General features: G+C 34.6%; 1 protein-coding gene across 11 annotated transcripts in view; it reads right to left on the bottom strand.

Annotated features, from left to right (window-relative positions):
- Positions 1-805: 805 nt before the first annotated feature.
- Positions 806-10,828, bottom strand: part of OXR1 (oxidation resistance 1) — a 270,297-nt gene continuing 260,274 nt past the window's right edge. For all 11 annotated transcript variants that reach the window (XM_040546719.1, XM_040546713.1, XM_040546714.1 and 8 more), the window contains 4 exons: positions 10,454-10,606; positions 4,592-4,687; positions 3,938-4,011; positions 806-3,212 (listed from right to left, as the gene is read on the bottom strand). In XM_040546719.1, the coding sequence (XP_040402653.1) occupies positions 3,077-3,212; positions 3,938-4,011; positions 4,592-4,687; positions 10,454-10,606 (459 nt within the window). In that variant the 3' untranslated portion in view covers positions 806-3,076. The remainder of the gene's footprint in view (positions 3,213-3,937; positions 4,012-4,591; positions 4,688-10,453; positions 10,607-10,828) is intronic.

Raw genomic sequence — 10,828 nt, 5'->3', positions numbered from 1 at the left:
GGTTTGCCAATCTCTCTTGCACTAAGTGCATGAGAATTGGAGACAATACTCTGCACATAGCTTCGCTAACAGTAAGAGTAGGGAAAACTACCTCCCTCAAGCTCTTTCTGCTGCAGCCCAGTATGTAGTTGGCTTTCTCCTGGCTGACATTTTCAACTTGTCCCAGTCTCATCCCATACCTTGGTCCTTTTCTGCAAAAGCTCCCTTCTCAACAGTCCTCAGCCTGCTATTCCATCCCTGCCACGTTTCACATTTGTCTTCAAAGAACTTCAGGAGGTTTGTTACCTCATTCTTTCAGCTTGAGAAGCTTTTTCTGAATAGCATCTCTTCTCTCCAGAGTACCAACTGCTCCTCTCTACCCAAATGCTTAACATTTGGGAATTTTTCTGTGTTGACGTGAATATACTCTTCACTGGAGGAATTTTACCTTGATGTTAAATAACTGACAAGAAAGTTTATTACACGCACAATTACTACTACAGTTACTATCTACTCCCACAGTTAATCCAAGTATCTATACTGAAATTCACTGCTAGAATTCAAGAGGCAAACATGGTCCACAAGCTGAAGAGAAAGGGAAAAAAGGCAGATACTGTGTGCAGTTTGAAGGCTCAAGAGTTCAGAATGAACCTTGATTAGGTGGTGTATATTCATTTCAAATCAAAACAATATAGTATTCCATTTTTTACATTCTACTTCCTATGGAAAGCACTGACACCCCAACTTGTTGTAGTTCTTTATATGGAGAGAGGAAGGGTGTGTGTATGGTGGAGGGGAGGGGGAACAGGAAGGTAGACTTAAGTAGTTTCTTATTTTGATTGTTTTTAGTACTCTTAAAGAAATATGTATGTTGCCAATTATATACATCTTTGACAAAGCAGGACCAAAGAAATTCTAAAAGCTGCATGACACTTCAGTATGCTGTTACTAGCCATTTATCATTCAATGTTATTAGAAGGAGAAAGGAAATCAAAGCAGGTACGTAATTTCAATTAAACAAAACCCAAGACCCTTACACTTTTATTTTTGTTCCCTCTTCTTCCACACTCTTACAGAAACTCTCCAGGCATTTTCTAAATACCTATCACACATCAAAAGAGTAAGAAGTTTAAGGAGGAGTAAATGAGTACTATGTATTCACTTAAGTTTTTGAACTAAAAGCAATAACCTACATTTGTGCCTCTAAGTAAACTCCAACTTCTAAATAAACTCCAACTCAAGTTTATTTTTTACATATATTTAGATTTATTTGCTATACATCACTGTGACCTTAGAGTACTTAAAATCCATTACAGGATTTATTTATTTTTTGCAATAATTAGTCTTAACTCCACAAAGACAATAATACTGCTGTGGAAGACCAAAGGGAAGAAAAGCCATTTTAATTTATTTACAGTTCCTTATTTTGTAAACATTTAGTCTACACATTGTACTAAGTTCTAATAAGGATAGAGAGCTATACATAGACAGGAAACAGAGCCCTGTATTTCTATTCATATTGAGCATTAGCATATTATAAGATGAACCATCTGCCCTTTCTCATTACCATAGCAGTAAGCTGTCTTCAAATAAGTTTTTAAAACTTCCCAAAGATCTAATTATTTTGAAATATACAACTACATCTACTTAAGCCAACCCATTTGGCTTTTATTTCATTTCTAGAATAAGTTAAAGTGCTATAAGCAACCCGTCAATCAACACTTTTCTATAACAAAACTACTTTAAACATTAATTTACAAGATAATATACAATGTTTATCTGAAATAGCTGAAATTTCAGCACAAAGTCAGTCACTGTCACACTTAACAGCAATTTTTTTTTTTTTGTTGCTTTTTTGCAGAACATAGAATAAAAGCTTTGAAACAAACAGTTTTGTTGAGCTGTTATTGCCACAATGGCTTATCAATTTTCCTACAAAAGTGGACAAGAGCTACTGGAACTGTATACTAGCCTGTCATTTTTTTGAGGTCACATGACAGTAAGTTTGCATATTCCACAAGTCTACTGAATTACAATATTGTCTATCTATAGTACATTGTCTCATCTTAATCAGAGCTGGTGCTAACTGTAAATTTACAACATAGACCCACTCAAAAAACATCACAACTATTTTTTCTTTGGACAGGAATAAGCTATATTCTTGGAGTTGATGTGCTACACGGCTACAACAGTATAACAGTATATATCTGACTATGTTGAAGAAAGATGCATGTTTCATAATCTTTGTACTTTTAATGCCCTACTATAGCTACAAGTTGTCTGAGTTTTACTTGCTTTAGCCTTTTAATTTTGTGGAACTATCACATTCTTACATTACCCTGCTATTTTAAAGATCTTTGCCATGTAGCTCAATATTGTCAGTAATTGTCCCAAACCTGCAGATCATTAACAGCATGTGCAAATCACTCTTTAATACAATCAGCATGCAGCTAGAACACATTGTTTAACTGACTTTTTTCTAAACATGAACAAAAAAAACAAGTGGCACTGTTGACTCTGAATATCTTAACTTGATCATATGCGTCCTGGTATGTGTTAAGAAGGAATGCTAGGCATCTTGTCTGTTTGTGGCACCAAACAAATTTACCCATCATTGGTCCAGACAAATCACTGTAATACTACTGCTAAATACCCACACGCAGCTTTCCTGTTATGTAGGTTCACAGAGGGCAACTTCATTCACAGATATAATTTGAATACAAAAATAATAAACTATACTCAATGAAGCAGCCCCCTAGCAGGATTACAGAAAGATGTGTGTGGGAAACGTGGGAGGCAACTGTAAAAAGGATGATAAAGTTTGTAGGCTGCAAGGTTTGAAGTAACTGATTTCTTTTTTTAGTCCACAGTCAGTATTTTGTAAAAGTGTCTACATCTTAGAAAAAGTAGGACAGTATATTACACACATGAAAGCATAAAAAAAGAAGTCTGCTACTGCAAAATAACAACTTGATGGTCATGCTGAAAACTTACAAAAACAAAAGGTAAACAGGTGCATTATATTGCTCATAAGGACTTTGAGCTGCACTGATTAATTTCAGGTTTGGGACAATACCCTGTAGAAATATTTAAATACTCATTCAAAAGCCCAAATTTCTATGTCTTGAATAATGAAGTCTTCTCTCTTAGAAAGTGTATGATTCCCAAATGTTTTACACGAATGACTTCTTCCATGGTAGAGATCCCCATCGAGCCAAAGAGCAAACTCCCCACTGCAAGACAGACAACGTATTAATATGAAAGATTGAGGGGGTTAATATTAAATGTTTGAATTTACTTTTCATTCAGAATTTGGGAACAAGAACTATAGAACTCTTTTTCAACACAAGTACTTCTGTTGATAAATTTAAAGCTGCAAGACTTTTCTTCCTTAATTTGGGAATATTTGAGTATTCTGAAATTAAAAAAAAACCACAAAGCAAAACAAACAAACAAAAAAAACCTAACCAGATTTCCAGAGTTATCAAACCCTTCCATTTGCATCAAGAAAAAGGCATACCAGTACTTTTATATGCGAGAATAACCCTGATAATGAATATAGGAAATATCCCAGAAGCTTATGTACTTGCATGGGGAAAAAAAGGGGATAGAACAGTTTCTAGATGCTAGCATGTCTTGGAATGGTACAACTTAAATTCAGGCCTTCTGTAGTTGTGGTTATTTTTCACATTTACATGGCTTCAGAAGCAAGTATCTTGTGTCCATTTGGAATATACCAAGACTCATGCAAGTAACTTGACGTCACACTTCACTGAAGACAAACCTTCTGTCTAAGTTTACTGAACATTAGAAGGTAAGCATAAGACATTAAATCATTCACATTTGATAACTGTTGAAAGCTCGGATGTCAAACAAATTGTAAGCTTTCTTTCCAAAAGTATGAAGATACGAACAGACAGTTAAGTTTCCTCCCAACGACAAATGAGTTATAACTTACCCTCCTCCACCAAAAGCAAGGGAGTCCATGTCACCTTTAATGAAGAACATGTTGTCTCCTGTCCATTTGAAAACCTAATGAAAAAACAGACTAGCAAGTTAGAAAGTGAACTTTATTTGGGTTGAGGGAAATCAAACATCAATAAAAATGGTATATGCTAATTTAATAACGTTACCAAATTCACACAAAAACTCTGGGAACTGATAAATACAGCCACAGAAGCAGAACAAAGGTCTATTTTTTTATACTATTTTAAAATAACACTACTCTAGACAAGCTCTTCCTTGAGCACTAAGGCTTATACACAATGAAAAATGCCAGGAAAACACACTGAGGTTAGGTGATACAGCCCTTAAAATGACGTCATAATTTGTGAATTTTTAGACAGATGTAACAGAATTTTAAATAGCAGAAAAATCTTGAGGATAATGAGTTAGCTTAAATAAGCTTGTCACTATGCAAACACTACCATTTTACTGAACACTTACTGATTCTGTGGAAAAGTATGTATGTAGTATGGCTACTTTTTTGTGCCAAATCCTAGATTTATTTTTTTTATTATTATTTACTGTTACACTTATTCAGTATCTTAGGAGATAATGCATTTGGGGGAAAGGGGGAAAAGCTAAGCCATACCAAGGTATATTTTCTTACCTCAAAATCTGGAGAAAAAGTGAACAAAAAGGTCTCCCCAGTGCCATAAAATCCGTCACTCACTTTAAATGGTTCAGATGCTAGTGCACCAAAAATCTGTAAGAATAAAAACACAAAAGAAAATACTTGAGAAAAACTGCACAGCATCTGAGAGTCTCTAATGATCGGTAGTAACTAATAAACATATCAGTCATGTTGTAAACATTGCCAGATTTTGAATTCATTACAGGATTATAAACCTTATACATTATCATGGTCCTGAGTGCACTGATTTATGTTGTGGCGCTTTGTGATACAATAAACAAAAGAACATAAGAGGACTCTCCCTCACTAAGAAGCCAATACCAAAAAATAAAAAATAAATAGAAAAATCAAAGGATAGAAACTAAACTTAAGAAATTCTCAGAAACAATGTACATATTTTCAAAATTTCAGATCAAAAGTTTCTGATACTCTATATATGCACTTCTTGTTCTTCAACTATACTATTTTCAGCAAGTTCCTAGCTGTACCTTTTTTTTTTTTTTTCTCCACAGGATTTATTCTTTCCAGCAGGTAAGCACCAGTTATCCTGTCTTACAGTAGAGACAGACTTAATCTAAACCTTTTTTGGGTAGTAAGAGTATTTTCAGTATGTATATTCAGTATGTATATTTCCGAATGTATATTCGGTAATAAGAACATTTCAGCAGTAGTTAAATGTCTGAGGACTCATTATCAAATTTTAAAATTGGACTTAAATAGTATCAATTTCTCAGGAACTAGAATTAGAAAAACACGCTGCATAATTACGCAAAATCAAGTGCACAACATGGAGCACAAAATTAGTATTTCTGTTGCTAGTAGAAAACTTGTTTCAACATCTGCAAAAGCAGAGTTAGATGCAAATATCAAAGCAGTCCACTAGCACTTTCTCATTTGCCTGTATAAGAAAAAGAAAATAAACAAAAAAAGTTTTTTGTTTTTTTTTTTTTAAATCACATTAAACAGTAAGTCTTGGAGAAGCATGACACATTTGAGAGTGAGGCATTAACGCTCATGTCCTGACATCCAATATTTGGGATATAAATCAAGATACTTTCTTCTGCCCATCCTAAGAAACTCCATAGCCTTAGGTAGGTTTTCCAAGCATTCCATTCCATGTTGAGGTCTGTAGTAGCCATTAATAAATACGAAACTAGTTCAAGCTCCTTTAAGTCACAACTTTCAGACCAGGAACTCAAAGATTATATATTTGATAGCTCTACGCAAAGACTGCTTTAAAGTTGGCTTGGTTTTTGTACCAGTTCAGAGAACAACTGCTGTTACAGAATTCCTTACTTCTCAGGAATTTTTCGTGGTCCAGAAAGTTTCTTGTTCAGAAACTTCAAACTTCTAGTTGAAATAAAAGGCAGCAAGCTTTAAACGAGAATAATGTAAGGAAATGATGTGTTTATTATGAAATAAAACATCTTCCTCCCCTCGATACACAATCTTCGACTGGTTATGAGACATCCGAGCCATCATTTACTATTCTTCAGAAAATTAGTAGGGATAATTTTCATCAAAGGTCCTGACAACACACATAAGATTATGTCTTAAGTTTAACCGAGAGCAATCATGTCAATAGCACACTTTCTGAAACATTTTTGTTGAATTCAAACACTAATTTCCTGCAATAAGCTTTTAATCATTTTGAAGAAATTATGCACAATAGCAAACAAAATTACATTGGTGCAGGTAGTACTATACACTTTTAAAAGTCAACGTTGAGACCCCACTTATTATTATGGAGCAGAAGAGAGGATTTACACACTGAATTTCCTCTAAACCATAATACCTGAAGAGGCTTCCTTTCTCCTTTATTTTTAATTTATTAAGAACATCACTACATTGACAAGATACTTTACCTTGGAGTATACTTTTGACCAATATTTACACTAAACTCAGATTCTTTGTTTTTTTTTTTTGTTTTTTTTTTAAAGCTTACTTAACAAGCAGATGAAACAAAGTATTATAGTCAGCTAGAGGTGCTCACTTTTCACGCGTTTCAAATGCATTGTTAAGCAGCAGTCAGTCTAAAAACGTCAAGTTCCATGAATTGAAGTACAGGTTTCTGTAACTGAGTTGGATTTTTTTGTTGTTCAAGAACGTGGAACGAAATTTTAATCCAAGTCCACAGAAGAACTATCTCAATACTTCTTTAGCATAGATAGTTATTTCATTGAACATGCAGGAACAAATACTGTCAAGATATTTTTCTTTGTTATCCCACAGCTTAAGCATGAAAGAAACAGCCGTATGAGATAAAGAAATGGACATAGACATTTTGCTTTCTGGGGAAATCAACCAAATTAGACCAAAATGAAGGAACACTAAAGAAAAAAGTTTCCTGTTAATTTCCAGAAAATATTGTTTGGTTGGTTATTTTTAATTTGAAATTATTAAAATTATACTTGAAATTACTGCCAATATTATTATGACCTACAGCTTTTGTTGTTGTTAGCCCATTACTAGCTAGATAGCCTCCTAGGTCAGAGAAAGTTCACATGAGAATTGACCAAGTATAACATCAAATGCAGGTGTTGCATTAAATTGTGGGCAGAATATTAAGTGATCATATGTTCAAGCAGCAGCAACAAGAGAAAAAAACAGACGAAGACTAGAGAAGTGCATCTCTCAATTCTGGCATGATAGCTGAGAAAGTGATCATCATCAACACAGAAAGAAATAAAAATTAAATAGATAAAAATCAAACTGTTGTTTCATATTAGTGAAAAATTAGCTGGCTTAAACAATTGGAGTCATTCAGTCGAGTGCTACAAAGACATGCAAAACTTTCCCTCTGCAATTTTGTGAAGAATTCTAAAATTAAGTTACAGAAAAGTAGTTAAAATTGCTGTTTGATTTCAGAATTAAGTGAAATAATAGCTATCTTACTATAAAGACCACAGACTCTAAAATCCTTTTTCTAAAAATAGTCAGCTTAGTTGCAGTCTGTGAAATCTTCTCACCTAACACACAATGATTCAGATTAGATAATGATATTTTAAATTTACAGTAGTCAATCATTCTAAATTGGTACTTTGGGTATTACTGAAAACTCTGAGTAAAGGCTGGGAAAAGGATTCTTTTCTACATGCTTTATTTAGCTTTGGCCAAAATCAGGTCTTCCATCAGAACTTTAAGAAGTATTGGTTCATTGTCCTTCAGAGACCACTGACCAAATATCAGAGATAAGCCTTAAATACTACAGGGTTAGAGTAATCAAATACCTAGTTTCCAGCAATACGTTTCTTTAGTAACGTAACCTTCTTCTAGGGTTTCATTTGTTACCTCAGTGTCACAAGAAACAATTACTTCTTCAACCACCCCAACTTCATGCATGTTTTATGAAAAAACAGAATCTGAACTTCAAGGCAGTATTTCATTTTTACCTGATCTTTACTACCTGTTCAGCTGTTACTGTTAAGATTAAAGATTAAGAAGTCAAAGAAGGTATGATGCTGGAGTCTATTCTGCCTATTGATAGAGTTCTGCAGAAACAACTACTCACTTTTTACTTAAACATTTACCTTTGAATATGTAATCTCTAAAAAGTCTAGAAACGGACCAATTTATAAAAAAGTAATCTCTAAGAAAAAAAAAAGACTTTTCCTTTTCATGATTTCAAGTGTTTGGTGCAGTAGGTTAGAGCTTCAGAAATCTGGGTGGAATTTCTTTCTCTGTCAAAGATCTCGTGACCTCAGACTGTGCTTACCGTACGCAGGTAATTTAACTTAAATAGAGTATCTTTCAAGGTAAAAATCCATGCTGGATTTGAGTTAAGAAATACTGACTCATTAAGAGAACAAAATGGGTTGTTGAAATAAAGAAAACTCCATGCTTGGACAACAGGTACATTAATATTTTCCAGCAGCTTCATAACAAAAGGAAGACATTGAACCGTTCCAGTTATTTGTTAATTTATATGCAGTTTCAAACTATCAGAGTCTCTGGACCCTAACTTCTCTTAATGGCTCAAGTTACTCCTTGAACAACTCTGGTAGCTACATTTAGGTAGCTAGGATATGACTTAGTTCACATCAATACATTTAGGACTGACCTTACATCCTGCTCTGAAGTAAATATGAGATTTAATTAAAACTGACACTCCTTCTCAGGATTAACTGTTAAGATAATGTAAGGAGTTTGACCAATCTTAAAACATCTTAGTCCAGCCTCTACACCGATATGAGCTTTTCACAAAGCATTTATTTGTGTCTGTATCAGATCATCTCAGTGCTGTTATTTGTACACCAGTAAAATACAAAGCTACTACCTCCTAACCATATGGAGAACTTTACAGATTTTTGATTGAGATACTTTAAAGCTTGCTTCAAATATAAATACAGGAATCATTTATTTAGAATCAGAATAATTTAAATTGTAATGGACCTCAGATAGTCATCTTGTACAGTTTCCTGCTCAAAGGAAGACTAATTCTGAAGCTATATTGGCTTGGATCAGGGTCTCATTCAGTGAAGCTTTGAATACTACAAAAAGCGTCAAGTTCTGGTGGCTACTTGACCCAAAAGTCCAAAGAACACTTTCAACAATTTTCCTGGGTATAAGCCTGTAAGTTGAAAACATTAGTCATGTCTTGTTTCACAAAAAAGAAAAAAGTGACATAGTTATGAACTCCCTGTTTCAGTTGGGCAAACAGGGTGCTTTTTCATCATGCGAGTTGAGATATTTACATATGAAAGGTCATCAGAATAGTTTCAACAGCAGGGCAATACTACATGCTGGTGGCAGGACAAACCTATCTGAAACAGGACGTTTTGGTTCTGGGCCAGATAATCTGGTACTAGGAAGCAGGTAACTTGTAGGATGCACAAACTAATCTTGAGAAGCTAATAACTGAATTAGAGAAGAAAAGTTACCAAAGTACATTTGAAGAGGCTGACGGGTCTCTTGAGACATCAAGTCTATTGAATAGTTTTTATCTTCAAGATTAAGAAGTAATGAAAAGTTCTTTAAAAGAGAACTTATGTTGAAAAAATGCTGCATTAGCATAGAGGTTTAGAAGAGATTTTTCTTTTTTAAATAAGGGATCCGTGAGGCAGGAAACAGAAGGGAAAAAAAAAACATGAGTTGGGACTCGAATTAGAAAACATACCCTGTATTTACAGTTTTCAGCCCCCCTGAATGATATGAGGTGATATGAGCCCATGCTTCCTGAAAATAAAAACAGTGGTTACCAAAGTGGGACAGGTAAGTAAAGTAAATGTTAGATTTTGCAGTGGCTGTGTCACTTACTTGCATGAGAGAGCACAGGACATCCAGTAAGAAAGAATCAAAGTCTCATGCTGCCTGTAACATTTAGCTTTTATTAGAATCCTCAAGAGAGGATGCTTGCTACTCAAATGGCAAGATGTGATCCAGTTTCTCAAATTTACACCAGAGAGAGAGAATCAAGGAATATAACGTCATGAAGTAAAGATCCCATAGCCCTTGAATGGCAGAGAGATGTTGGCTGCAGACACAGAATGTACTAGCAGTAGCTGGCAAAGACATTCCAACTCAACATGACCTTCTGGCATCAGAAATTTAGAGGTCATTTCTAATGCTATAAGTACATTACAAAAAGAATATTAAGAGTAAATTCAATGATATTATAAGACTCACAGTTTGACAGTGAACTAGTATCATTATAGCATTTCCCAGAAATACAGTATGTCAGAGTACTCCTTGACAGTGAATCACATTTTTTTTAAAAGCCTCTATTGTAACTATCAAGAAGGAAACCATCTTGATACACACAAGTTTTCCTCCTTTTCTTGGGAAGTATAACTTCCCAATTTTCTTCAGGTTCCAACTTCCACACAAATAGTTTCTTACCTGTCCATCACTGTCTTTGATAACCAACAACACAGGTGTGTCTAATCCCAGCATAGTTCGATACAGAGTCTTCAAACTCATGCCATGCTTGGCAGTACTGTAGGCAAGAGTCCATGGATATCCAATAGTCCGCGGTGGAAGAGACTTTGTGAGCTGTTAAGAGGATAATGACAATCCTTTCACTTATTTATTTTTACTATTTGGAAAAACATACTGCACATCAGTAAAGGCTGATAACATTCTTCTGAGCTACTACAAGCAATCTTAACAGCTAGTTTAAGAAACTCCAGTCAGCCTACAAGTTTCACCCACATTTTCTATCCTTGATCTCTCAAGTAAGTTTATTCTCCCAGCTCTACCGGTGATCTACAGGAG

This window comes from Cygnus olor, chromosome 2, assembly GCF_009769625.2.
Source record: "Cygnus olor isolate bCygOlo1 chromosome 2, bCygOlo1.pri.v2, whole genome shotgun sequence".
NCBI lineage: Eukaryota > Metazoa > Chordata > Aves > Anseriformes > Anatidae > Cygnus > Cygnus olor.
Note: the sequence above shows the minus strand (reverse complement) of the source record. Positions and strands in the feature narration are given on the sequence as shown.